The sequence below is a fragment of the Rhinopithecus bieti genome, unplaced genomic scaffold (assembly GCF_001698545.2).
Source record: "Rhinopithecus bieti isolate Rb0 unplaced genomic scaffold, ASM169854v2 scaffold_10175, whole genome shotgun sequence".
Taxonomy (NCBI): domain Eukaryota; kingdom Metazoa; phylum Chordata; class Mammalia; order Primates; family Cercopithecidae; genus Rhinopithecus; species Rhinopithecus bieti.
This window is the reverse complement of record NW_016806289.1, coordinates 13,087-40,082: the sequence shown is the minus strand read 5'-3', so window position 1 is coordinate 40,082 and position 26,996 is coordinate 13,087. Positions and strand designations below refer to the sequence as shown.

The 26,996-nt window shown below is 61.7% G+C and overlaps 3 protein-coding genes across 3 annotated transcripts; 2 read left to right on the top strand and 1 right to left on the bottom strand.

The window, feature by feature from the left end:
* The first annotated feature begins 4,622 nt into the window (after positions 1 to 4,622).
* CDC34 (cell division cycle 34, ubiquitin conjugating enzyme) lies at positions 4,623 to 12,949 on the top strand. Its single transcript, XM_017875368.1, is given in 5 exon segments — positions 4,623 to 5,008; positions 8,151 to 8,203; positions 8,205 to 8,366; positions 8,960 to 9,094; positions 12,224 to 12,949. Coding segments are annotated over 5 exon segments (741 nt in total). The 5' UTR covers positions 4,623 to 4,831; the 3' UTR covers positions 12,438 to 12,949.
* Positions 12,950 to 13,045: 96 nt separating this feature from the next.
* LOC108531775 (collagen alpha-1(X) chain-like) lies at positions 13,046 to 17,037 on the bottom strand. The gene is made up of 4 exons (XM_017875380.1): positions 17,024 to 17,037; positions 14,391 to 15,885; positions 14,196 to 14,358; positions 13,046 to 14,162 (listed from the first exon to the last, which is right to left on the bottom strand). The coding sequence occupies exons 1-4, from the start codon at positions 17,035 to 17,037 to the stop codon at positions 13,813 to 13,815; spliced, it is 2,022 nt and encodes a 673-aa protein (XP_017730869.1). The 3' UTR covers positions 13,046 to 13,812.
* Positions 17,038 to 18,356: 1,319 nt separating this feature from the next.
* GZMM (granzyme M) lies at positions 18,357 to 24,471 on the top strand. Its single transcript, XM_017875365.1, has 5 exons — positions 18,357 to 18,466; positions 21,605 to 21,761; positions 22,866 to 23,001; positions 23,491 to 23,754; positions 24,177 to 24,471. Exons 1-5 carry the CDS (start codon positions 18,412 to 18,414, stop codon positions 24,327 to 24,329), a joined length of 765 nt encoding a protein of 254 aa, XP_017730854.1. The 5' UTR covers positions 18,357 to 18,411; the 3' UTR covers positions 24,330 to 24,471.
* Positions 24,472 to 26,996: the final 2,525 nt, after the last annotated feature.

The window sequence follows — 26,996 nt, the reverse complement described above, 5'->3', positions numbered from 1 at the left end:
CCCAAAGTGCTGGGATTACAGGCTTGAGCCACCGCGCCCGGCCCTCGGGGTTCTTATCACACCTGCAGAGTCCCTTTTGAGCTTCTGGGGATCAGGATGTGGACATCTCGGGGGCCTTATTCGCTCTTCCATGGTGAGGAACTGGCCCTGGACTGCACAGTGAAAGCTGACCTGGAAGCCGGTTCTGATGCGTCTGGAAGCACACGGGCCCCACAGCCTTTTGCGTTTTTCCTTTATTTATTTATTTATTTTTCAGACAGGGTCTCGCTCTGTTGCTCGGGCTGGAGTGCAGTGGCAAAATCATAGCTCACTGCAGCCCCTAACTCCTGGGCTCAGGCAATCTTCCTGCCTCAGCCTCCCAAGTAGCTGGGACCACAGATGTGTACCATCACACCTGGCTGCTTAAGAAACATTGTGTGTGTGTGTGTGTGTGTGTGCGCGCGTGCGCGTCCTGGCTCCATGTCCCTCTCTCCTGAGGACCATATCCTCCCACACGCACCCCTCTGCCTTCTGAAGTCATGTCTGTCTTCCCAAAAAGGCATGAGAGCAGCAAGACACCATCCTGTAAGTGTCTCGGTGACATCTCGGGCTCCACAGGTAGAGCTTTACACAACTACGGTATCTAACCCACTTTCGGATTAAAAAACTGAAACTCGGGCCCAGCGCAGTGGCTCAGGCCTGTACTCCCAGCACTTTTGGAGGCTGAGGTGGGAGGATCACCTGAGGTCAGGAGTTTGAGACCAGCCTGGCCAACGTGGTGAAACCCTGTCTCTACTAAAAATGCAAAAATTAGCCGGGTGTGGTGGTGGGTGCCTGTAATCCCAGCTACTCAGGAGGCTGAGGCAGGAGAATTGCTTGAACCCGGGAGGCGGAGGTTGTGGTGAGTCAAGATCGCACCACTGCACTCCAGCCTGGGCAACAGAGCAAAGCTCTGCCTCAAAAATAAATAAGGCCAGGCGCAGTGGCTCACCACTGTAATATATACTGTTTCACATATATATATATATATGTGTGTGGCGGGGCGGGGGGTAGAGCCAGGTGCAGTGGCTCACGCCTGTAATCCCAGCACTTTGAGAGGCTGAGGCAGGAGAACGGCGTGAACCTGGGAGGCAGCGGAGCTTGCAGTGAGCGGAGATCGTGCCACTGCACTCCAGCCTAGGCGACAGAGTGAGACTCTGTCTCAAAAAAAAAAAATACACAAAATTAGCCAGGCGAGGTGGCGGGCGCCTGTAGTCCCAGCTACTCGGGAGGCTGAGGCAGGAGAATCGCTTGAACCCGGGAAGCAAAGGATGCAGTGAGCCGAGATGGAGCCACTGCACTCCAGCCCGGGTGACAGAGCAAGACTCCATCTCAAAAATAAAATAAAAAATAAAAACAAAAGCAAAACCTGAGACTCGGTTTAACGTTTGAGGACTATTTCCAAGGTCACGGCAGAAACTAGATGTGAATTTAAGGCTCTTCCGTGCCATGTGATGGAAAACCGAACTCAAACTGGCTTAATTAACGAAGAAGGGATTTATTTTTACGTATTTATTTATTTGAGACGGAGTTTCGCTCCTGTTGCCCGGGCCGGAGTGCAGCGGCTTAATCTCGGCTCACTGCAACCTCCGCCTCCCGGGTCCATGTGATTCTCCTGCCTCAGCCTCCCAAGTAGCTGGGATTACAGGCGCCCGCCACCACGCCTGGCTAACTTTGTATTTTTCGTAGAGACAGGGTTTCTCCATGTTGGTCAGGCTGGTCTCGAACTCCCGACCTCAGGTGATCTGCCCTCCTCGGCCTCCCAAAGTGCTGGGATTACAGGCGTGAGCCACCGTGCCCGGCACAAAGAAGGAATTTAACCTGGTTGTGGTGGTGTGCACGTGTGGTCCCAGCTACCTGGGAGGCTGAGGTGGGAGGACTGTTTGAGCCCAGGAGTTCAAGGCCAGCCTGAGCAACAGGAAGGGAGGGAGGGAGGGAGGAAAGGAAAAGAAACTCAGAAAACTTGGGCGTGGTGGCTCACGCCTGTAATTCCAGTACTTTAAGAGGCCAAGGCAGGAGGATCACTTGAGGCTGAGAGATGGAGACCAGCCTGGCCAACATGGCAAAACCCCATCTCTACTAAACATTCAAAAAGTAGCTGGGTGTGATGGTGCATGCCTGTGATCCTAGCTACTTATAAGACTGAGGTAGGAGGATTGCTGAAGCCTGGGAGGCAGAGGTTGCAATGAGGTGAGATTGCGCCACTGCACTCCAGCCTGGGTGACACAGAGAGACTCTGTCTCAAAACAAATCAACAGGGTGAGAATGTATGGGCTTGCATCATTGGAACATCCAGGGGAGGTCAGGGAACAGCTGGATCCAAGACCACGTTAATAACACTTATTAACGTTTCCCTTCTCATCAGCCAGCTCAGCTTTCCCGTGATGCCGCCTTTGTTGGCAGGCCCGGTGATGACATGATCCCGTCACTCCAGGCCTGGGTCCTTCCAGCTCAACCACCCCAGCTCTGTGATCCCAGAGAAACGCCCCAGGGCTGAATCTCATTGGATGTCAGGAGTCACATGCTTGCTCCTGAACCAATCATTGTAGCCCAGGGTGGGGACCCTGGAAACTGATGGGATGACCCCTCCCTGCAGCCAGGGCTTGAGGCAGTCCAATTTGAACTCATTCCCACAGAGTAGGGACCCCCCAAGCAGGCAAGTGGAATCCCCTGGTGTTCCTGGCTTCAGGGCGGTATGAGCCTGAGCCTCCCTGGGGGTCGGGGCCCTGTGGGACCCAGCTGGAGGGGCTTGAAAATCTCCCCCACCCAGGCTGGACGTGGTGGCTCACGCCTGTAATCCCAGCGCTTTGGGAGGCCGAGGTGGGTGGATCACCTCAGGTCAGAAGTTCGAGGCCAGTCTGACCAACATGGGGAAACCCGGTCTCTACTAAATACACAAAAATTAGCCAGGCGTGCGGGCGCATGCCTGTAATCCCAGCTATTCCGGAGGCGGAGGCAAGAGAATCACTTGAATCCAGGAGGCGGAGGTTGCGGTGAGCCAAGATGGTGCCACAGCACTCCAGCCTGAGCAACAGAGCAAGACTCCTTCCCAAAAAAAAAAAAAAGAAAAGAAAACCTCCCGCACCCACAGTGCTTCTGGGATGTGGAGTGTACGGAAGAAGAGATCTTCACGGTGTTGGGGCACCTGTGGGAGGGAGTGGCCCTGGTCCCCGCCTATGTGTTGATGCAGCTGTGTGTACCCAGGACATAACAACAATGCCACTGGCACAGTCCAAGGGCAGGGCCACCGCAGTCACAGGCACCACTCAGGGGAGGCTGGGTTGCCCCGTCCTCAGCACGGCCATTTCTCCCGACCAAGCTTCACGGCAAGGAGCATGCGGTGTCTGGGCAGCCACTCAGCCAGGTCAGAAGTCAGGTGGGGTCAAGACTCTGGGGGGCCAGGCACAGTGGCTCATGTCTATAATCCCAGCACTTTGGGAGGCTGAAGCAGACGGATCACTTTGTTACTCCAAACCGCACCCTCGCCTTCCTTTCAAAACATAACACACTTGAGGTCAGGAGTTCGAGACCAGCCTGGCCAACATGGTGAAACCCCATCTCTACTAAAAAGACAAAATTAGCCAGGTGTGGTGGCGCACACCTGTAATCTCAGTTACTCGGGAGGCTGAGGCAGGAGGCTCACTTGAACCCTGGAGGCGGAGGCTGCAGTGAGATTGTGCCACTGCGCTCCAGCCTGGGCGACGGGGAGACTCTGTCTCAAAAAAAAAGATTCGGGTGGGACAAAGGTCAGGCTGGGAGGAGGACACAGCCAGGCTCGGGCTCAGCTTGGGGTGGAGGCTCCGTGGGGCTGGCGCCTCTCCCGGGTCAGGTGCTGAGCCGATGCTGGCCGGGGGGAGCCTCTTTCCCAGTTTCTCTGGGGGGCAGGAGCACCTTGCCAACCTCTGATGGCTCCAGCGCCTGCACCCGGCTCACACCACATGGTGACTTCAACCGGAGACCAGGAAAGCCCTGGCCCCCTCCCGGCCCTCAGAACCCTCCCCGACCTCGCCCACTTCTCAGAGCTCCCGCTGTCGGGGGAACTGAGGCAGCGCCGCGCCTGGAAGCCGGGTCTGCAGACCCCGCCTCGCTCCCGCTCGTTCCTCCCCTCCGCGAGGTCAGCGCGCCCCAGGACAGACTTCGCGCCCGTCCCCTGTACAGACGGGGAAACGGAGGCGCGGACGCGGGGTCGCGCCGGGGGGACCGGCCTTGCCCCTCCGGCCCCGGTCAGGACCTCGCCCCGCGCCCCGTTCACCGCCCGCGGCCCCGCCCCGTGCCGGGACGTCACAAAACGACCCCAAAGCTGGGGGATCGGGCCAGCCACAGCGCAGAGCAGCCCTGCCCGCCTCCCTGCGCACAGCGTCCGCGTGCTGGTCGAGCTGGGGCGACGGCGGCGGCGATCGGAAGCGCCTCCCAGGGCTGCGCGCTCGACCCCTCCCTCCGGCGGCGGCGCTCCCCGGCGCGGTAAGCGGAACCGGGGCGGACCTCCATCCCGGCGTGCCCGCGGGCGGGCGCGCCAGGCCGAGGTCGGCTGCGCGGGCCCGCGGCGCCAGGCGCAGTCGGGGCCGCGAGCGCGCAGGCGGCGGGGGGCGGGGCGCACCGGGCCGGCAAGGCCGAGCGCTGGTGGGCGGCGGGCCAGAGCTGGTGGAAGCGCCTCGGGGTCCCCGGCGGCGGCGGCGGCGCAGAGGAGGAGGCCAGGCGGCGGCCACCGAGGCCGGCCTCTCCCCGTGACGGTGCGCGGCCCGGCCCGTCTCGCGGGCTCGCGGTGGTCGCGCGGCCCCGCGCGGCGCCGACCCCGGGCCCCTCCGCCGCCGCCATGGCCCGGCCGCTAGTGCCCAGCTCGCAGAAGGCGCTGCTGCTGGAGCTCAAGGGGCTGCAGGAAGAACCGGTCGAGGGCTTCCGCGTGACCCTGGTGGACGAGGGCGACCTGTACAACTGGGAGGTGGCCATCTTCGGGCCCCCCAACACCTACTACGAGGGCGGCTACTTCAAGGTGAGCGCGGCGACCCCCGCCCGGGTCCCTGAGCCCACGAGCGACCTCGGCGGCCAGGAACCAGCTCCCTGCCCCGCGGTCCAGCGCTGTTCCCGGGCGGGCCGCGCAGCCTCCTGGCTTGGGCTCGCTTCCCTTCTATGGCCAGGTCCCCCCACCCAGGTGTGCTCGGCCCCCTCCTCGGACGGTCTCGGGGACCTTCAGCCTCTGCTGCGGTCCCCGAAAATCCTCAGTTCCCTTGAACGCACCGTCCGGTCCCCAGGTAGTCGCCTGGCCCCCAGAGGGGTGGCCCGGGGCCTCCCGGTATCATCTGCGCGTGGGGCTCTTGCCCATCTCTTCCCTGGGGGGACTCGACCCCGGCTGCCTCCCCCTCCGCCCCTGCGAGAAAGAGGGAGCGGAGCCCAGGCCGCCCGGCCTTTCAGCTGCCCTCCCCGCCCTCCCCGGAGGAGACAAAGAGGCCCCCCCAGACCCCGCAGCTGCTATTGTTGGGGAGCTGGGCCTGTGAGCGGGGGAGCGAGGCCAGCCTGGGGGTGGCTGGCGCGGCCACTCGCTCAGGCTCCAACAAAGGCCCGGATGAGCCTTGGCAGCCGGGACCTGCCTGGAAAGCGGCCACCCTTGCCGATAGCAGCCGGCCAGGCGCCCTGGGCTCCATCCCCGGGTTTATGTAACCTGCGTCCTCGGGAAGGCCGAGGTAGGGGCGTCCCTCCCACCTGCTCCCTGCAGCTCTCCCTGGGCCCCCGGCTCCGGCCCGCGTCCCGGACCCCGACCTCAGAAGCTCCGGGCTGGTTCATCCCAGCTGGCCTTGGCCTTTCTCGGATTCCACTGAACAGGTGGCTTCCTGTGACCCAAACCCCGAGTTCTGGGCCATTCCTTCTGCCCTCTGGCGGTTTAATTCCAAGCAGTTTCTTGATGTTTTTGTTGCTGTGGGGAGCAGGGAGGCTGTTTCTGTCCAGTGTGGAAAGGACTCCGGCCAAAGCCTGGCCAGTTTTCTTGATCTCACGATCCACACGTGACCTTTGACTCCTTGTGGAGTTCAAGGACCTCGTCCTTGGGGCCAGAGGGACAAAGTGAGGGGCCCTGTGTGAGAGGTGGGGAACGTGCACCCTGTCCAGGAATCCCCCCTCCCGCCATCACTGCCTGCCAAGAGCCTGGGCACAGCCGGGCCTGCTCTGCCCCGGCCAGCTGCGGGCATGGGGCCGAGGAACCGATGCCTCTCAGACAGTGTGTGTCTGCTCTTCGGGCTAATTAATGTCTGAACCGCGCTCGCTCAGCGGCTGTGAGGGCAGCAGCCTGGTCTGCTGGGGGCGATTCGTGAGCTGATGTTCTGGATTACAGCAGAGGGTGGGACGTCCTTGGGTTCTGCATCTGGAATCCTGCGTCCCCACACAGGGAACAGAGTTTGGGCCTTGAGGTTGCCAACTGGTTTTAGCAGCCCCCTCCCCCAGCCCCTTTTGTCTGCTTGGGGGAGCAGCTGGCTGTGAGCAGGGGCGGCCCCACCTCGAGGCCAGGCCTGTGAGGCGGCTGCTGTTCTAGAAGGAAGGGATGCGGGTTTCTGACTGCTGCCCACCAGACCGGTTGCCAGGGATTGGGCAGAGCCTCCTGGACCAGCATTAGGGGATAATCCGGTTTTCCGGATTTCCTGGGGAGGGGATCTCTAGACATCTGCCGCAGGGTCAGTCCTCAGAAGCCAGCGTTGAGACACGGGGAGGTGCTGCCACCCACCAGGGCTCTCCCTTCCCCGTGTGCCTGGGAGGGCGTTGGGGGAGCATGGAAATACAGGAGCTGCTGAGTGCCCAGGGCCACCGCTGCTGCCCAGCCACTGCCTGCAGCCGCTGTTCCTTCAGGAGCCAGAGTGAGCCCTGGGGCAGGGGCCAGCAGAGAGAGCCCTCCCCAGCGGACTTGCTGTGTGCTTTTGGCAGGGGGGCTTTCCTTTTCGGAGCCTGGGTTTGCTCCGGGTAAAAGACGTTTTTGGAGGTGCTGAAAATAAGAGGCTCGTTGGGACTTAGCGGGGTTCGGTGCAGGTGAGGCCTGCACCAGGCTTGGGGGGCCCGAAGTCTTGGGGAACTGCTGGGCAGTTCTGAGCCTGAAGTTCCAGCCTTGCTCTGTGGCTGCGGCCAAGTCCCTTACCTCATGGGGCCCCAGTGAGTTCCCTGTCAAACAGAGGACACCCCCCCAAGAACCCCTGAGAGCCCTCCCTGTCCAGGAGGGACCTCGCCAACAGTTGCTTTTTGGGGGTGCTGCCTTCAGCCTCTTGGAGTGCTGAGTGCCACCAGGACCCCTGACCCAGACACCCCCGTGCCTGGCACTGGGGCCCAGCAAGGAAACAGTGAGGCTTCCTTGTTTACCTGCTGGGGCCCAGGAGGGCCGTGGGTGGCATCACACCCCAGGCCGCAGGCCAGACAGATCTGTCACCCGGCACGTGGCTGCAGTCCTTCCTCTGTGGCCTTCCTTGCCAGCAGGCCTGGACCCCCAGGGCCTGGGTGGCCACAGGGGGCGATGCTGACAGGGAAGTCCTGCCAGGCTTCTGTGACCTGTGGGTCTGCCTACCTGACCCCCCAAGACCGGACACCTGAGGGCAGACGGCCATGCTGACTCATCCCCTCTGGTGGCCCGGGCCCCGGCAGGTGTCAGTGTTTGCTGAGTGAGCAGTCGTCTGTGCAAACCCTCCCCACACCCTGGCTGCCAAGGCCCTGGAGGGGCAGCCTGGTCTTGGGCCTCAGCTCCATCCGAGGGGAGCCTGGAGCCCCTGCCAGTCCGTTCTGTCGGCTGGTGGGTGCCCCTGGCCCGGGTCCCATGTGCCTGACCTGGGCTGCCACAGGCCTGGAGCCACTTGGGCAGCCAGTGCCTACGTTCCCCAGCGGCTGTGCTGGGCCGGGCCGCGACCACCTGGACTGCGTAGGAGCTGGAATCAGCTCAGGTGACTCGGAAAAGGCTTGAGGCAGCCTGCTGGGGACTTGACCCCAGGCCCATGAGAGTCCCTGCCTTGGCTGGGATAGGGCGTCCCTCACACACACTCTCAGGCACACGGCCCGAGCCTTACCCCCAGCACACCAGCACTGGGAGTGGGATGGCCTCAGGCACCCTGTGAGCCAGGGCAGGGCCTGGGGCTGGGCTGAACTGAGCCACCCGACTTCTGCCCCTGCAGGCGCGCCTCAAGTTCCCCATCGACTACCCGTACTCTCTCTTGTGTCCACCCAGAACGTCAGGTAGGCCGGCCCCACCCTCCGTATCCACCCAGAACGTCAGGTAGGCCGGGCTCCCTCTTGTGTCCACCCAGAACGTCAGGTAGGCCGGCCCCACGCTCTGTGTCCACCCAGACCAGCAGGCTGGCCCCACCCACCATGTCCACCCAGAACGTGAGGTAGGTTGGGCTCCCCCACGGGCCATGGCGCCGAGGCCTGGTTTGGGACCTGCCAGCTGGCGATCCTGGGCCTCCTTGTACCTACACGGTGGGTGCTTTCATGGGGCCTGCAGCACTGTGGTGTCTGTGCGGACTCCCACCAAGGCCCCAGGCCAGCCCCACTCTCTGGAACCATGTAGATATGTCCCACCCGCCTCAGTGCTGGGGTCTTCTCCTTCCCCAGCTGTCTCTGGGTTGGTCACCACGTGCGACCTGTGCCACCCGGGCGTCGTCCCACGTACAGGCACTGGCCCATGTTGCCCATGTGTTCTGGAGTGCAGCCCAGGCAGGACATGTGGGCGTGAGAGCAGCCCCAGGTCTGACAGAGGGGTCTGCACCTTTCTGCCCTCCCTGGTCTTGGCGTGGGAGGGAAGAGGCTGATGCAGGTCCAGCCCCTGCTGTTCTGGGGGCCTGAGACACGAGCAGAGGCCATGAGGCCAGATAAAAGTCACCTGCTGGGTGGGTCCAGGTTTCCCCGTGACCCTGAGGGCCGGAGAAGAGCCGGAAGGCTGGGGTGTCCTGGGCCACCCCACTCCAACCCATTCTCCCCGCAGGACCATCCTCCTGAGTGTGATCTCTCTCCTCAATGAGCCCAATACCTTCTCGCCCGCCAACGTGGACGCCTCCGTGATGTACAGGAAGTGGAAAGAGAGCAAGGGGAAGGATCGGGAGTACACAGACATCATCCGGTGAGCGTGGGTGGGGTGTCACGGGAGGGGAGACTCAGCTCTGGCCTGCACCCTGGCCCTGATCCCACAGCCGCCCAGCCCCGCCGTCCTGGTGAGGGTGGCGGAGCTTCCTGGTGCCCGTTTACAGGGTGCCAGTCACAGATGGAGGCCGGGCCTAGTGGCAGAGGGTCCAGCCAGGTTCAAGCTTAGCCTCTTGCCCCTTTTCCTCTTTTTTTTTTTTTTTGAGACAGAGTTTTACTCGGTTGACCCGGCTGGAGTGCAGTGGCGCAATCTCTCTCGGCTCACTGCAGCCTCCACTTCCCGGGTTCAAGCAATTCTCCTGCTTCGTTCTCCGGAGTAGCTGAGATTACAGGTGCACACCACCATGCCTGGCTAATTTTTGTAATTTTTAGTAGACGTGGGATTTCACCATCTTAGCTAGGCTGGTCTCAAACTCCTGACCTCAGGTGATCTCCCCACCTCAGCCTCCCAAGATGCTGGGATGACAGGCGTGAGCCCCTGCCCCGAGCCTAGTGGTTAATGTTTTCATAAATTTTTCCAGACTTTTCAGTTTAATATACGTCCATGTTTTAATGAGGAAATGGGGTTGTGCTGTGTGTGCCCAGTGACTGTCAGTCAGGGGTCTTGGCCTTACTTGTGTCGGGCGTATGTCCCTGCAGGCTCTTGGCCTGGCGAGCTCTGGGGATGGCTGTGCAGCTGCCTCCTGGCGCCTTCTGTACTTGCCGTCCGCTTCACCTACGTGGCTGTGTGTGGTGACCCACGGCCCTCCCTCTCCTCCCGTTGCCCTCGTGCCCCAGAGCTGACCCCCACAGCCTCTTCTCTGGGGTGCCTGTGCTCGCATGAACGTGAGATGGGCGTGTCTGTATACGTAGGCGAGGCTTTCTTGATGGGTTGACACTTAAGGGTTCTTGCACTTCCTGTTACGTAGAGGCCTTTCTTGTCTGCTTGTTTTTCTCAGAGTGAGATTGCACAGATTTCCTTACAGAGGCCTCACCTATTTTTGTTTTTATTTTGTATAAGCAGAATCTTAAAAACGACCTTTAAAATATTGCACACATAATCCACGTGTCTTCTTCACCCCAGGACCCACGGGCATCCAGGGCACCGTCCGTCCTGCACTCGCTGGCAGCTGGTGTCGTGGGGTCGTCCCGGGGCAGCGTCCTGGTGCTGGGGGGTCTCGGCTCTGAGCAGCCATGGTGGGCGGGTCCCATGCGGCCTCCTGGGAAGTGCCCTGCAAGCACCTGCTGGCCCCTGGAGGTCACGGGGGAGCTGGCCCTGGCCGTCCCTCTGTGCAGATGTCCTCAGCGGCCCTGGCCTGGCCATCTCACCTGGCCCATGTGGCTGGCTCCTTGGCCCAGTTCTTCCCGGCCACCTCCCTGAGGCGCCTCCCCCTGAGATCCCAGCACAGAAATAAAAGCCACACTATTTTTATCCCTCAAAACTCCCTGCGGACCAACTCACGTGCCCATGTGGACTGCCGTGCTCGCTGCTTTCCGCCTGTTTTAAATCTGTGTGTGTGTGGGCCTTGTGGCAGCCCGAGTCCCACTGAGCTGTACCAGGGGGGCTGCCATGGAGCCCGGCCAGGTCAGGGATGGTCCTTGGTGAATAGCACCGCCAGACGCGCCCCCAGCTCATGGTTCATGCTGGCGGTGTACCGGCTACACCTCCACAGCACAGGTCAGGTCACACCCTGGCCCTCCCCTGCATCTCCCCACGGCCACCACCCGTGCAGTGCCATCCTCAGGGCACCCGTCACCCGCCCAGCCCGTCAGAGAGCCCGGAAGCAAAGCATGGAATCTGCCAGGTCCCATCGCCCAGGGACGTCCCAGAGGCCAGACGTCTGCCCTTCATGCCTTGTGCATTCCCATAGGAAGCACTGGGCTTGTGGGCTGGGCTTGGGGGTGTCTGTCCACTCCGGACCTGCACACCCCGGTAGCAGCCAGGCCCAGAGCCGTGCCTGATCCGTGATAGGGGCTCAAGGGCCAGGTTGGAGTCCTGAGGCTGCAGCCTTGTTCCTGTTTTCTGTCAAATGGGGTCAGCATGCAGCCCGGCCCTGCTGTGCCAGCCCTGGACGCACCCGGAAGCCCCTTTGCTGCCAGTCCTGGGGGGACGTTCTTGACGTGTGTCCTGGAGGCGGAGCTGGGGGCAGGCCCCTCGTAGGGCCTGGTGTACACGGTGCCCTCCAGAAAGTCTGAGCTAACGTAGCCTTCCTTCCTGCCAGGGGCCAGGATGGCCAGGCCCCCTGGGTTTAGAATCCTGGCAAGGCTACGGAGAGGCTCGGGCCCTTTCTGCATTTCCCGTCTCACCTGTGCTGGTTCCTGGCTCCCGGGATGGTCCTGCCTCCTGTCCGTGGCCCTCCCAGCTGCTTCCTTTGCTCCTGCACTCGGAAAGCCTTGTGCCCCGAGTGGGGCTGCCCAGGCACTCCCTGTTGCCCGGCATTGTTCCTGCACCCCGGAAAGCCTTGTGCCCCCGAGTGGGGCTACCCGGATGCTCCCTGTTGCCCGGCATCGTTATTTTCTCCTAGCTCTGCTGGGTGCCTGTGGGGTGTGCTTCAGGGTGGGGCGGGTGGGTGTGACTGTGCTGCGCCCGTCCGGCCTCCCCCTGCACCTCCTGCCCTTCCCTAGCCCCTCCGGTGTCATTTCTCCCCTCTGGACCTCCTCACGCACAAGGCTGTTTCCTAAGGGGTCGCCACAGCCGGTTTTTTTTTTTTTTTTTGAGGCGGAGTCTTGCTCTGTCGCCCAGGCTGGAGTGCAGTGGCCAGATCTCAGCTCACTGCAAGCCCCGCCTCCCGGGTTCACGCCATTCTCCTGCCTCAGCCTCCCGCGTAGCCGGGACTACAGGCGCCCGCCACCTCTCCCGGCTAGTTTTTTTGTATTTTTTAATAGAGACGGGGTTTCACCATGTTAGCCAGGATGGTCTCGATCTCCTGACCTCGTGATCCGCCCGTCTCGGCCTCCCAAAGTGCTGGGATTACAGGCGTGAGCCACCGCACCCGGCCGACCGCAGCTGTTTTAAGAGAAACCTGAGTGCTGTGATGAGCGTCGGACCCGGGGGAGGGGAGAGGAGGGGACAGGGCAGGGGCCGAGTCCAGGCACAGAGGTGGCGCCCTCACCCGCCCTGTCCCCCCAGGAAGCAGGTCCTGGGGACCAAGGTGGACGCGGAGCGTGACGGTGTGAAGGTGCCCACCACGCTGGCCGAGTACTGCGTGAAGACCAAGGCGCCTGCGCCCGACGAGGGCTCTGACCTCTTCTACGACGACTACTACGAGGACGGCGAGGGGGGCGAGGAGGCCGACAGCTGCTTCGGGGACGACGAGGACGACTCGGGCACGGAGGAGTCCTGACCCCGCAGAATAAACACGCAGAGTTTACCTCACTAGGGCCGGACCCGTGGCTCCCTCGACGACAGACTACCTCACGGAGGTTTTGTGCTGGTCCCCGTCTCCTCTGGTGGTTTCGTTCTGGGCTCTTTTTCTCCTTTCCCGTATTTGTTCTGGGTTTTCATGTGCTTCAGAGAAGAGGGGCTGCCCCACGGCCGCTCGCGTCACTCGGGGCTCAGTGGACGGCCAGGGTGGGAGAGCCCCGCGCACCTCTCCTCTCGGGAGGGGAGCTGAGCCCCGACTTCTGCTGGGGCCCCCTAGCTTCCGGACTGGCCGTACCCCAGAGGAGCCACGGGGGCGCTGCTGGGAACGTGGGCGGGGGGCCGTTCCTGCCACTGCCAGCTCGGACCCGGGCCCGCCTGTCAGCTCCAGGGCCTGGAGCCACATCCCAGCACCAGTGGACGGATTCACCGTGGCCGACTCTTCTCTCTGCTTTGGTTTGTTTGAAATCTAAATAAAACTACTTTATGAGAGGCCAGAGAAGCTCTGCTTGGGAGGGAGAGGCAGCCTCCAGGTCCGTGAGTGACTGCACACGGCCAGCCCCACGGGGACCCTGGCTTCGCCAGGCGTGGATCTAGGAGGCCTGTCCTGGGAGGCACGGGGAGCAGCCGGGTCCCGCGGTCTGTACGCTCCCGTGACTTGGGTCAAACGGGCCTGGGCAGCGTCCCCCAGCCTGCGGGACAGGGGCGGCCAGAAAGCCCCCCGAGTTCCTCCCTGCGACCAGGCGCATCTAGTGAGACAGGAGCTGCCTGTGCAGAGCAGACCTGCGGGGCCTGAGCAGGCGTCCAGCGAAGCTTCGCCCCAGGGCCACAGAAGCCCCCATCGGCGCTCCGGCGGCTCCAGCTCCATCCAGGGAGACCCTCAGTGGGGGGAGCCGTGGCCCTGGGCACACAGGGCCGGCGCCTCACGTCCTGGCGTTGAGAAGTCCCCAGCACCATTTTCTCGTGTCATGGAGGAACGCGTGGCATTTCCCTGCCGTCCCGGGGCGCACCGCCTTCCCAGAACCTACCTGTGTTCAGCTCTGCGGCAGCTCCTGGCCACCCAAACAGCCGTGCAGGGGCTGAGCCAGGGCTGAGGAGCTGTGAGGATGACATTTCCCACCAAGTTTGGACAGAACGTGGGGCCGCGTGGGTCAGAGCCTGGGTGGCCCCTGCCAGGTGGGTGTGGGGTGCGGAAGGGTACCAGGGCTGACCCGTGAGGCCCCATGGGGCCTGTGGGGTGCGTTGCCCGCCACCTCTGAGGCAGGCCCTGGCCGCACCTTGGCAGATGGGACACCTCTCCCAGGGGCTCCTTCATTCAGCCCGAGGGTGTACGTGCGGCGTTGGATCCTCAATAGACCTCACCCAGCCATCTTCGTTTCTGGCTTTTCTGACACCCAGAGGGCTGGCGTCCACCCAGGCCAGGGCCCAGCCCATCTGAGGCAGGTTTGAGGGGAGTCTGGCTCGATGGTACCGGTGCCTGCAGCCTCCACTGCTCCCCTTGTAAGCCCGTCTGTTGACTTCATCCACTGGGCACTGCTGTGTGGCTTGGCAGTGAGCTCAGCCAGGTCCTGGACCCCTGCATGGGAGCCCAGGTGTGTCACCTCCAAGCACTCAGCAGGTGCCGACATGTTCGGCCGCCACAGTGGCAGAGCAAGATTCAGGCCCACGGATGTAACCTGTGGCCGGGCCGTGGGTCCCACGATGTAACCTGTGGCCGGGCCGTGGGTCCCAGGGATGTAACCTGTGGCCGGGCCGTGGGTCCCAGGGATGTAACCTGTGGCCGGGCCGTGGGTCCCACGATGGAACCTGTGGCCGGGCCGTGGGTCCCACGATGGAACCTGTGGCCGGGCCGTGGGTCCCAGGGATGTAACCTGTGGCCGGGCCGTGGGTCCCAGGGATGTAACCTGTGGCCGGGCCGTGGGTCCCACGATGGAACCTGTGGCCGGGCCGTGGGTCCCAGGGATGTAACCTGTGGCCGGGCCGTGGGTCCCACGATGGAACCTGTGGCCGGGCCGTGGGTCCCACGATGGAACCTGTGGCCGGGCCGTGGGTCCCACGATGGAACCTGTGGCCGGGCCGTGGGTCCCACGATGGAACCTGTGGCCGGGCCGTGGGTCCCACGATGGAACCTGTGGCCGGGCCGTGGGTCCCACGATGGAACCTGTGGCCGGGCCGTGGGTCCCACGATGGAACCTGTGGCCGGGCCGTGGGTCCCACGATGGAACCTGTGGCCGGGCCGTGGGTCCCACGATGGAACCTGTGGCCGGGCCGTGGGTCCCACGATGGAACCTGTGGCCGGGCCGTGGGTCCCACGATGGAACCTGTGGCCGGGCCGTGGGTCCCACGATGGAACCTGTGGCCGGGCCGTGGGTCCCACGATGGAACCTGTGGCCGGGCCGTGGGTCCCACGATGGAACCTGTGGCCGGGCCGTGGGTCCCACGATGGAACCTGTGGCCGGGCCGTGGGTCCCACGATGGAACCTGTGGCCGGGCCGTGGGTCCCACGATGGAACCTGTGGCCGGGCCGTGGGTCCCACGATGGAACCTGTGGCCGGGCCGTGGGTCCCACGATGGAACCTGTGGCCGGGCCGTGGGTCCCACGATGGAACCTGTGGCCGGGCCGTGGGTCCCACGATGGAACCTGTGGCCGGGCCGTGGGTCCCACGATGGAACCTGTGGCCGGGCCGTGGGTCCCACGATGGAACCTGTGGCCGGGCCGTGGGTCCCACGATGGAACCTGTGGCCGGGCCGTGGGTCCCAGGGATGGAACCTGTGGCCGGGCCGTGGGTCCCAGGGATGTAACCTGTGGCCGGGCCGTGGGTCCCAGGGATGTAACCTGTGGCCGGGCCGTGGGTCCCACGATGGAACCTGTGGCCGGGCCGTGGGTCCCACGATGGAACCTGTGGCCGGGCCGTGGGTCCCACGATGGAACCTGTGGCCGGGCCGTGGGTCCCACGATGGAACCTGTGGCCGGGCCGTGGGTCCCACGATGGAACCTGTGGCCGGGCCGTGGGTCCCACGATGGAACCTGTGGCCGGGCCGTGGGTCCCACGATGGAACCTGTGGCCGGGCCGTGGGTCCCAGGGATGGAACCTGTGGCCGGGCCGTGGGTCCCAGGGATGTAACCTGTGGCCGGGCCGTGGGTCCCAGGGATGTAACCTGTGGCCGGGCCGTGGGTCCCACGATGGAACCTGTGGCCGGGCCGTGGGTCCCACGATGGAACCTGTGGCCGGGCCGTGGGTCCCAGGGATGGAACCTGTGGCCGGGCGGGGATCCCAGGGAGTGTGCTGTTCTCTCCTCTCCTCCCCACCCAGCTCCAGGCTGAGCTGCGCTGCTGCCCCTTGTACCACGTGAAGGTCCCTGGGGCGGCATCACCTGACTGCACCACTGGCCCCTTGGCGTTCTCAGGCCAGCCTGAAGGACGAAAGGCCCTGGGGTCTCAGCAAACCACGGCCCTCAGGACCAAACCTGGCATCCGCCCCTATTGTGAATAAAGTTTTATTGGCACAGCCACACCCAAGTCTCAGGATCATCCATAGCTGCTTTGTTTTGTTTTGTTTTGGAGACTTTGGAGTCTCGCTCTGTCGCCCAGGCTGGAGCCCAGGCTGGAGTGCAGTGGCACGATCTCAGCTCACTGCTACCTCCGCCTCCCGGGTTCACGCCATTCTCCTGCCTCAGCCTCCCGAGTAGCTGGGACTACAGGCGCCCGCCACCACGCGTAGCTAATTTTTTTTTTGTATTATTAGTAGAGATGCGGTTTCATCATGTTGGCCAGAATGGTCTCAATCTCCTGACTTCGTGATCTGCCCACCTCGGCCTCCCACAGTGCTGTGATTACAGGCGTGAGCCCCTGTGCCTGGCCTGTTTTGAAAAGGAGTCTCACTGTGTTGCCCAGGCTGGAGTGCAGTGGCGCAATCTCGGCTCACTGCAAGCTCCGCCTTCTGGGTTCAAGTGATTCTCCTACCTCAGCCTCCCAAGTAGCTGGGACTAGAGGCATCCGCCACCACGCCCGGCTAATTTTTGTATTTTTAGTAGAGACAGGGTTTCACCACGTTGGCCAGGCTGGTCTCGAACTCCTGACCTCAGGTGATCCACCTGCCTTGGCCTGCCAGAGTGCTGGGATTACAGGAGTGAGCCACCGCACCTGGCCCTCCCCCCCCCCCACATATATATATATATGTGAAACCCCACCTGGTTTCACAATTTTTTTTTTTTTTTTTTTTTTTTTGAGAAGGGATTTTGCTCTGTTGCCCAGGCTGGAGGGCAGTGGCGTGATCATAGCTCCAGTGATCCTCCCACCTCAGCCTCCTAAAGTGCTGGGGTTACAGGCATGAGCCACCATGCCCAGCCTAACCATTTTTACTCTTAAGTATATCCACACTATGTTTGCAGCTTATACTCAAAAATTATTTGTTCTTTATTTGAAATTCAAATTTCACTGGGCATCCCTATTTTTAGTTGCTAAGTCTGGCCATGCTGACGCGGACGGACCTGCCTCCTGGGTTGTTAGGATTGGATGAGATAGAACACATGAGCATGCTCTGTGACCCACAGGCTCCCTAAACTCACCCTGGCCTGGCCATGATCCACAGGCTCACCCCGGCCTCGCCATGACCCACGGTCTCCTTAAACTCACTCTGGCCTCGCCCTGCCAGTGGGAGCCCCCAGACCGTGGGGCACAGCAGGTGAGTGCAGCCTTTGCTGATCTATTTCTTCCAGCCACCTCACCTTTATTTTTATTTAATTTTTAAAATTATTTATTTATTTGAGAAGGAGTCGCACTGTCGCCCAGGCTGGAGTGAGGTGGTGCAGTCTCGGCTCACTGCAGCCTCCGCTTTCCGGGTTCAAGTGATTCTCCTGCCTCAGCCTCCCAAGTAGCTGGGATTACAAGTGCCCGCCACCGTGCCCGGCTAATTTTGTATTTTTAGTAGAGACGGGGTTTCTCCATGTTGGCCAGGCTGGTCTTGAACTCCCAACCTCAGGTGATCCGCCCACCTTGGCCTCCCAAAGTGCTGGGATTACAGGTGTGAGACACTGCACCCGGCCTAAATTTATTTTTGAGATAGGGTTTTGCTCTGTCACCCAGGCTGGAGAGCAGTGGCACAATTACGGCTCACTGCAGCCTCGACCTCCTGGGCTCAAGCGATCCTCCTGCCCCAGTCCCCCAAAGTGCTGGGATTACAGGTGTGAGCCACTGCCTCTGGCCAGTATCTTTGTTCATGAAAACCAAAAACTAGAACAGCCCAAATATCCGTCCGCTGGTGAATGCATAAACACAGCGTGGTCCATCCACATAATGGGATACGAGGCAGCCATGGAAAGGAGCAAGGCTCCGACACAGGCCGCAGCCTGGATGCACCTTGAGAACATCACGCTCAGGGAGAGATGCCAACGCAACAAATCCTGTGTGATTCCACTCCTGGGAGGTCCCTAGAATCTGATTCAGAGACAGAACGTCGTGGCTGGGTACAGTGGCTCACGGCTGTAATCCCAGCACTTCAGGAGGCCAAGGCGGGTAGATCACCTGAGGTCAGGAGTTTGAGACCAGCCTGACCAACATGGAGAAACCCCGTCTCTTCTAAAAATACAAAATTAGCCAGGCGTGGCGGCGGGCGCCTGTAATCCCAGCTACTCAGGAGGCTGAGGCAGGAGAATGGCATGAACCCGGGAGGCGGAGCTTGCAGTGAGCCGAGATCGCACCCCTGCACTCCCGCCTGGGCGACAGAGCGAGACTCTGTCTCAAAAAAAAAAAAAAAGGTGTTACTTTTTCAGGTGCCATGATGGTAGTGTGGCTTCATCTCGAGTCCTCTTTGAGAATCACTTTCTAAAATGCTCCTGGGTGGAGGGTTTCGGGTGTGCAGCGGTGGGCGGGGCTGTGACTGTCGTCTCCCCCACAGGAAGCGCGTGTGGGGAGGCCGGGGCCGGGGCCAGCACCCACACTGGGTCTCCACAGCGGCATGGAGGCCTGGGAGTCTTCACTGCTGGTGCTGGCCCTGGGGGCCCTGTTGATAGGTGAGTGGGAGCCAGAGTGCAGGGGGGACACTGAGGCCCAGTGCTTTCAGGGGGGTCCCTGGATGGGAGGGGTGGTCCTGGGCGCTGGCATCCTGGGTGTAAGAGCGGAGATTCATCCTTGTTTGGAGGGGGACTGAGGCCTGGGGCGACCCGAGCTCCTCACGCTTCACCTTGGGCGGACGTCTCAGGACTGTGGGGGGGGTGCGGTGTCCACCGGCTCACCCCGTCCATCCTCCCGGCAGCACCCAGAAGGCAGGGGCCACACTCACACCCAAGGTGCAGAGCAGGAACCTGAGACTCAGCGAAGGAGATACTGACCTAGGACCACCCAGCTGGGAGGGCAGAGCCGGCACTCGATCCCCGTCGGCTGCCTCCAACCACCAAGGGCTTGCCTGGGACTAGGTGCCCAGCAGTCAGGGACGAGGGAGGTGGGTGGCGGCTCCCCTGCATTCCGGCTGGACTGAGTGACAGGGGCTCTTTGATGAGCTGAGGACCCAAGAAGGTGGGCAGAGGTGGGAATCCAGCCTCAGCCATCATCGTCCTTCCATTCTTCTTTCCTTCCACCCACAGGTCTATCCTCCCTCCCTCCCTTTCATCCCCCTTCCTTCCCTCCAACCGTCCACGCATATCCATCATCCCTCCTTCGTCCCATTCTTCCACCCACCCATCCATCCCTCCTTTCAACCTTCCTTCCATCCCTCGCTCCCTCCCTCCACCCATCATCTTCCCTCCCTCCACCCATCATCTTCCCTCCCTCCTTCCTTCCATGTATCCACCTGTCCATCCATCATGCTTCTCTCCTTCCTTTCCTCCCTCTTTCTCTCCTTCTTCCCATCCATCCATCAACCTTTCCTCCTTCCGTCTCTCCTTCCTCCCTCCCTGTGTCCCTCCTTCCTTTCTCTCTTCTTTCCGTGTGTCCATCTGTATTTGCAGGGCTCACACTGTTCTAGGCCTGCCCTCCTGTCTGGCTGGGAGAGAGAGGCCAGGCACAAGGCTGTGTGCCAGTCTCTGGGAGGGGCTGGTGCTAGGAGGCCAGCAGAGCAGAGGAAGCAGGAGGACGAGAGGGCAGGTGGAGGGCTGCTGCAGGAGACAAGAGCAGAAACCAAGGGAGGAAGCCGCTGGGGGAAAGGCATGCAGCCAGCTGGGTGGGACGGGCAAAGGCCCCAGGGTGCAGGCAGCTTGCAGGCACAGCAGGGGCCTGTGTGACTGGAGAGGGGAGGAGGGAGAAGGTGGTTGCAGGGCCATGTGGATTTTTTTTTTTTTTAGACAGAGTTTTGCTCTTTGTCACCCAGGCTGGAGTGCAGTGGTGTGATCCTGGCTCACTGCAACCTCCACCTCCTGGTCTCAAGCGATCCTCCTGCCTCAGCCTCCCGAGGAGCTGGGATTACAGGTGGCCACCACCATGCCCGGCTAATTTCTGTATTTTTAGTACAGGCAGGGTTTCTCCACGTTGGCCAGGCTGGTCTCCAACTCCTGACCTCAGGCTATCTGCCCACCTCAACCTCCCAAAGTGCTGGGATTATAGGCGTGAGCCACCGCACCCGGCCCCCAAGCAGGGACTGGATTTTCAAAGCATGATGGGGATTCAGAGAAAGATTTTGGGCTGATTTACATCACATTATGAAGTCGATCCTTTTAAATTCATGATTGGTATAAAATAATTTTTGTATAGTTTTATTAGGAAATCATTTATGCACTATACAATTTACCTATTTAAAGAGTACACTTCTTGCCAGGCGCGGTGGCTGACGCCTGTAATCCCAGCACTTTGGGAGGCCGAGGCAAGTGGATCGCCTGAGGTTAGGAGTTTGAGGCCAGACTAGTCAACGTGGTGAAACCTTGTCGCTACTAAAAATACAAAAAAATTAGCCGGACGTGGTGGTGGGCTCCTGTAATCCCAGCTATTCGGGAGGCTGAGGCAGGAGAATCGCTTGAACCCAAGAGGCGGAGCTTGCAGTGAGCTGAGATCGTGCCCCTGCGCTCCAGCCTGGGCAACAGAGCAACACTCCATCTCAAAAAAAAAAAAAAAGGCCAGGCGTGTTGGTTCACACCCATAATCCCAGCACTTTGGGAGGCCGAGGTGGATGGATCACAAGGTCAGGAGTTCCAGGCCAGCCTGATCAACATGGTGAAAGCCTGTCTCTGTCAAAAATACAAAAATTAGCCAGGCATGGTGGCGGGTGCCTGTAGTCCCAACTACTCGGGAGGCTGAGGCAGGAGAATTGCTTGAACCCAGGAGGCGGAGCTTGCAGTAAGCCAAGATGGGGCCAAGATGGGTGACAGAGTAAGACTCCGTCTCAAAAAAAAAAAAGGTTTTTTAGAAACTGGGTCTTGGTCGGGCACAGAGGCTGAGGCAGGAGAATGGCGTGAACCCCGACAGGCGGAGCTTGCAGTGAGCCGAGATCACGTCACCGCACTCCAGCCTGGGCGATAAAGAGAGACTCCATCTCAGCCGGGCGCGGTGGCTCAAGCCTGTAATCCCAGCACTTTGGGAGGCCGAGACGGGCAGATCATGAGGTCAGGAGATCGAGACCATCCTGGCTAACACAGTGAAACCCCGTCTCTACTCAAAATACAAAAAAATTAGCCGGGGGAGGTGGCGGGCGCCTGTAGTCCCAGCTACTCGGGAGGCTGAGGCAGGAGAATGGCGTAAACCCGGGAGGTGGAGCTTGCAGTGAGCCGAGATCGCGCCACTGCACTCCAGCCTGGGCGACAGAGCGAGACTCCGTCTCAAAAAAAAAAAAAGAAAGAAACTGGGTCTTGCTGTGTTGCCCAGGCTGGTCTCAAATTCCTGGCCCCAGGAGATCCTCACTCCTCAGCCTCCCGAAGTGCTGGGATCACAGGCGTGAGCCGCCCATATCTGGCCTGATGTGCGTTTTGAAGGACTCCTCTGACTGTGGACTTGCCTGGGCTGTGGGGCCCAGTGGGGCCTGAGAAGGTCCTGGAGAGGAGAGGGCGTTTGGGAGGCGACCTCGGGGGAGCATGATGAAGGGCGGCCCCCACATGGAACACTGGGGACTTCATTAGGATGGCACATCTGCTTGGGGTCCTGGGCCTCTGAGCTGGGCAAGGACAGTCATGGCAGGTGTTGGGGCGACATGTAGCCCCAACCTTGCTCTTTGTCCCCCACCCTGGCAGGCAGTTCCTTTGAGACCCAGATCATCGGGGGCCGGGAGGTAATCCCCCACTCGCGCCCATACATGGCCTCGCTGCAGAGAGGCGGCTCCCACCTGTGCGGGGGGGTCCTGGTGCACCCAAAGTGGGTGCTGACAGCTGCCCACTGCCTGGTCGAGCGGTGAGTACCCTGCCCTGCCCGCCCCCAGAGGTCCAGGGAATCCATCCGACGGCCCCCATTCTCTGCAGGGGGTGGGCTCTGGTAGATTTAGGCCAGTTGTGGGAGCCCTCTCCCCTCCCGGTGACGGCCTAGGCAGATTTAAGTGACCTGCGGCTGTCGGACTCCTGGAGATTTACTCCCTGCGACAGGCACCGGCAGGGAATGCTCCTTCCCCGCTGCAGCCTGCGTCAGAGCCTGGCTGCTTTCACGGCTGAGCCACAGTTCTGATGTGGACGGAGTGCATTGTGTCTGTCCATTCACCCGCTGATGGACCCAACTTCGTCTGGGGCTTCTGCTCTGAGGAAGGAGGGTCAGGTGGGGGGTGTCTGCCACCTGTGGCCAGGAGGACGAAGCTGGCCTTTGAGAGGGGCTCAGGAATCGACCTGGTTCCCAGGGATCAGGAAGCTGCTAAATGACCCATCGTGGAGTTGTCCTACCTCAGGACTAGCCAGTCGTACAGAGCCCAGATTAAGATGGTCAAAGTAACAAAAAGGGATCTGCTGGCTTGTGTAACTGCAAAGTCTAGCAGGAGGTCTAGCATCAGGTGTGGCTTGATCCAGGTGCTCACAGGAGGCGCTCTGGAGCCCGTCTGTCTCCCAGCTCTGCTGCCCTGCCAGGAAGCCTGTCTCACAAGGCGGCAAAGATTGACCCCCTCAGTCCCATGGAAAGAGATTTTGGCTCTCTCTAGTGGGGGCACACTTAGGAGGATTGGCAGGTGTCAACCCCTGTACAAATCACTGTGGTTGAACCTGGAGCTCCAAGTGAAGGGAATTCCCAGGGCTGGTTTTCCTGAAGCTGTAGGCTTGGGGTTGGATTTTTGGACACACAGCCCTTGCCTGGGGCCAGGCCCAGGCAGAAGTCTGGGGTAGGGGTGAGAGCAGGGAGAACTTCCTGGAGGAGGTGGGTTGAGAAGACCCAGGGAAGGACTGGCCAAGCCAAAGCCTGTGAGGGGCAGTGGCTGTGAGTGATGGCCATGGGCGACCGGCACAGTGGGGGCTGGGATTGTATGTGGCGGGTTGTCCACGCTGGGCCAGGCTGCAGCACCCTCATCCCGTCTGTCCCCAGGACGGCCCAGCTGAGGCTGGTGCTGGGGCTCCATGCCCTGAGCCGCCCCGGTCTCACCTTCCACATCAAGGCGGCCGTCCAGCACCCTCGCTACAAGCCGGCCCCTGCCCTGGAGAACGACCTCGCACTGCTTCAGGTGTGCAGGGATGGGACAGGGAGAACTGAGCACCCTACTGTCCCCCACAGGTGCCCCCTTGCCTCCTGCTGCCGTCCCCTCCCCCCACCAGGCCTCCTCCCCATCTGCTGCCCCCTCCCCCTGCTGCTGCCCGCTTCCCTCGCTGCCCGCCCCCTCCCCCACCGCTGCTTCCCTCCCCCCAGCCGCCCCTCCCTCCCCGGCGCCGCCCTCCCCCCCCAGTCGCTCCTCCCCCTGCCGCCCCCGCTGATCGGCTCTGCTGCCCTCCCCCGCTTCCCCCACCCTGCCGGCCCTCCCATCCCGCCCCCTCCCGCTGTTGCTCCTCCCCCACCGCCCCCCGCCCCGGCGCTGTCCCCTCCACCCACCGCCCTCTGCCACCCCTCCCCCGGCCGGTCCCTCCCCATCCCCCCGCCATCACCTCCCCTCGCTGCCCCTCCCTCCGTCCCCGCTGCCGCCCCTCCCCTGCTCACCTGCCCCTTCCTGTCACTGTAGCTGGACGGGAAAGTGAAGCCCAGCCGGACCATCCGGCCCCTGGCCTTGCCCAGTAAGCGCCAGGCAGTGGCTGCAGGGACTCGGTGCAGCATGGCCGGCTGGGGGCTGACCCAGCAGGGCGGCCGCCTGTCCCGGGTGCTGCGGGAGCTGGACCTCCACGTGCTGGACACCCGCATGTGTAACAACAGCCGTTTCTGGAACGGCAGCCTCTCCCCGCACACGGTCTGCCTGGCGGCCGACTCCAAGGACCAGGCTCCCTGCAAGGTGATGGGCGCCCGGGTGGGGCCGGGGGAACGAGGCTGGCGGGAGGGCCGGGGCCAGGACAGTCACCCGGGCAGGCCACTGGCTCTCCCGTTCCTGGGGAGTCCTGCCGGGGGCTGGGGGGCGGGGACCACTGGCAGGGGCCCGGTTTCTCAGGTGCAGAAACTGAGGCTCAGGGAGGTTTAGCAGCGCGCCCAAGGCCACAGGGCCGGGAAGCAGCAGAGCTGTGGCCTCTGCTCCAGCAAGGATGATCCGGGGTGGGAAGAAGGAGCTGTGTTCACAGGGCCAGTGGGAGGTGGGAGGGGACGCGTGTGCGCTGGGGCAGCCCCTGTGTCTCCTTGAGCCCAGGGATAACAGACCCAGCCCTGCTCCCCTCGTCCCCTCGGCGGGCGCAGAGGCTGAGCTGCAGTGTGTCATCCCCGCAGGGTGACTCGGGTGGGCCCCTGGTGTGTGGCAAAGACCAGGTGTTGGCCGGAGTCCTGTCCTTCAGCTCCAGGGTCTGCACCGACGTCTTCAGGCCCCCTGTGGCCACTGCCGTGGCGCCTTATGTGTCCTGGATCAGGAAGGTCACCGGCTGATCCGGCCTGATGTCCTGGGGTGACCGGGACTGCCTCGCTCTTTCCACAGGACCCTTCCCCTCCAGGGTGCAGCGGGGTGGGTGAGGACAGGTGGGAGGGACAGGGAGGGACCAATAAATCATGATGAAGGAATGCTCAGAGCCTGAGTCCCAGCCCACCTCTGTCCATGCTGGCTGTGCGGCCTCCGACAAACCTATTTCCCCGGGGGTTTTATTATTATTATTATATTGAGATGAAGTTTCGCTCTGTCGCCCAGGCTGGAGTGCAGTGGTGCGATCTCGGCTCACTGCAAGCTCCGCCTCCCGGGTTCACGCCATTCTCCTGCCTCAGCCTCTGAGTAGCTGGGACTACAGGTGCCCACCACCACGCCCGGCTGATTTTTGGTATTTTTAGTAGAGACGGGGTTTCACCGTGTTGACGAGGCTGGTCTTGAACTCCTGACCTCGTGATCCGCCCGCCTCGGCCTCCCAAAGTGCTGGGATGACAGGCGTGAGCCACCGCGCCCGGCCCTCCCCTGCTTTAAAAAGGGAGGTTGTGACTCCCAAGGCTTCTTCCAGGAGGGGGTGGCGTTGGCCAGAATGGGAGCGGCCGCCAGGTCTGCAGGCCAGCAGGGTTGCGCCCATCCTCCCCCCTCCCCGCCGCTCCTGGGGCTGGGCCTTGAACAGCGTAGCGGGGTCTTCTTTTTTAGTAACAGCGTCATCAAGGTACAACTCACAGAGCAAAGGAGTCTCCCTGCAAACTGCGGTTCGGGGGCCTTTAGCACCTTCACAGAGCTGGGCAACCACCACCGTGAGGTGTCATCCCAGCACCCCGAAAACAGGCCCGTCTCTACTGTCACCCCAGCACCCTGAAAACAGGCCGCATCCCAATGTCATCCCAGCACCCCAAAAAGAGGCCCGGTCCCCACTGTCACCCCAGCACCCCGAAAACCAGCTTGTCTCTACTGTCATCGCAGCACCCCAAAAGAAAGCCTGTCTCCACTGTCATCCCAGCACCCCAAAAGGAAGCCCCATCCCCATTGCCATTCCAGCACCCCAAAAAGAGGCTCTGTCCCCATTTTTATCTCAACACCCCAAAAGAATGCCCCATCCTGTCATCCCAGCTCCCCAAAAGGAGGCTCGTCCCCATCAGCCGTCGCTCCCCGTCCCCTCCCCAGCCCCGGTGCCCACATGTCCCGGTCCTGTCTCTGGATGGGCCTGTGCTGACATTTCATGGAAACCGGAACACGCCGCGTGTCCTGTGGCGTCTCCCTCAAGTGGCACCACCGTGCGGTAGCCTGGGTCCGAGCCGGGCTCCTGCTCCGGGGGCTCGAGCTCCAGCTCGTGGGGGGCCTCGCTGCGTTTGTGGGTGCACATCGGGGCAGCTTCGTCTGCGTACGTCTGTGCGAAGCTTTGCTGGGAGCCGCCTGTGCGTTTTCATGTGGACCTACGGCTCCTTCCTCCCTCCGGATTAGACCCGTGGGGGTGGAATCTCGGGCTGTGCAGTGATTCTGTGTTTCAGCGCCGCGCTGTTTTCCTGCAGAATCTTTTAGTTTCACTACCAACACTTCTTTTCTTTCTTCCTTTCTTGGAGATGGCGTCTCACTCTATCACCCAGGCTGGAGTGCGGTAGCGTGATCTCGGCTCACTGCAGCCTCCGTCTCCAGGGTTCAAGCGATTCTCCTGCCTCAGCCTCCCGAGTAGCTGGGATTGCAGGCGCCCGCTACCACGCCAGGCTAATTTTTTGTATCTTTAGTAGAGACGGGTTTCACCATGTTGGCCAGGCTGGTCTCAAACCCCTGACCTCGTGATCCGCCCGCTTCGGCCTCCCAAAGTGCTGGGATGACAGGCGTGAGCCACCATGCCCGGCCTCAAACACTTTCAAACACAGTGGAGTCGGACATACAGCACGATTGTGGAGTTTACTGCATCCAGGGTCCCTCCTGTGTTTGATCCCAGCGCGGGTGGGCAAGGCGACTCCCCCAACACCTGCCTGTGCGCATGCCAGCTGGGGCAGGGCTCCCTCCTCTACTGTCCTCCCCTCCCCTCCCTCCCTCCCTCCCTCCCCTCTCCTCTCTTCCTCTCTCTCTCTCTCCCCTTCCCTCCCTCTCTCCTTCCCTCTCTTCTCTCCTCTCTCTCTTCCTCTTCTCTCTTCTCTTCCCACTCTCTCCTCCCTCTCTCCTCTCTTCTCCTCTCCTCCTCTTCTCTCTCTCTCGTCTCTCCCCCTCCCTCCTCCCCTCCTCCCTCCTTTCCCTCTCTCCCTCCCTCCCTCCATCTCTGTCTTGCACTTTGGAACACACAGGGGCCTGGGCAGATCCAGGTAGGTGCCGTGCTGTGTGGTGACAGTGTAAACACACAGGTGTGCCTCGAACCCCTCCCAAGGGCTGCAGCACACATGTCCCTGGAACCCCTTCAGGGTCGTGGCTAACATTGACTTTTTGCACCTTCTGTGCAAACGCAGTGTGGAAGGAGGAGTGTGTGGGAGGCGGCGGCTCAACCTTGTTTCCCACCCAGGGGACCCAGTGGACGCCTGCCTTGGTGCCTCCCCTTCTCCTCCATCTGTAACCCAGATACCCAGAGTGGCATTTGCAGATGAAAGGGCCAGTGCTTGCTTTACTTCCTTTGGTTGTGCAAAAGCTTTGTTTTGTTTTGTTTTGTTTTGAGAAGGAGTCTGGCTCTGGGGCCCAGG

Excerpts from the sequence above, each read along its gene's own strand:
- GZMM (XM_017875365.1), top strand. The coding sequence starts at position 18,412 with ATGGAGGCCTGGGAGTCTTCACTGCTGGTGCTGGCCCTGGGGGCCCTG. Across the intron at positions 21,762-22,865 it reads GCCCACTGCCTGGTCGAGCG|GACGGCCCAGCTGAGGCTGG; the intron begins GTGAGTACCCTG and ends GTCTGTCCCCAG. Across the intron at positions 23,002-23,490 it reads ACGACCTCGCACTGCTTCAG|CTGGACGGGAAAGTGAAGCC; the intron begins GTGTGCAGGGAT and ends CTGTCACTGTAG.
- LOC108531775 (XM_017875380.1), bottom strand. Across the intron at positions 14,359-14,390 it reads GACCCACGGCCCGGCCACAG|GTTACATCCCTGGGACCCAC; the intron begins GTTCCATCGTGG and ends GCCCGGCCACAG. Across the intron at positions 14,163-14,195 it reads GACCCACGGCCCGGCCACAG|GTTACATCGTGGGACCCACG; the intron begins GTTACATCCCTG and ends GCCCGGCCACAG.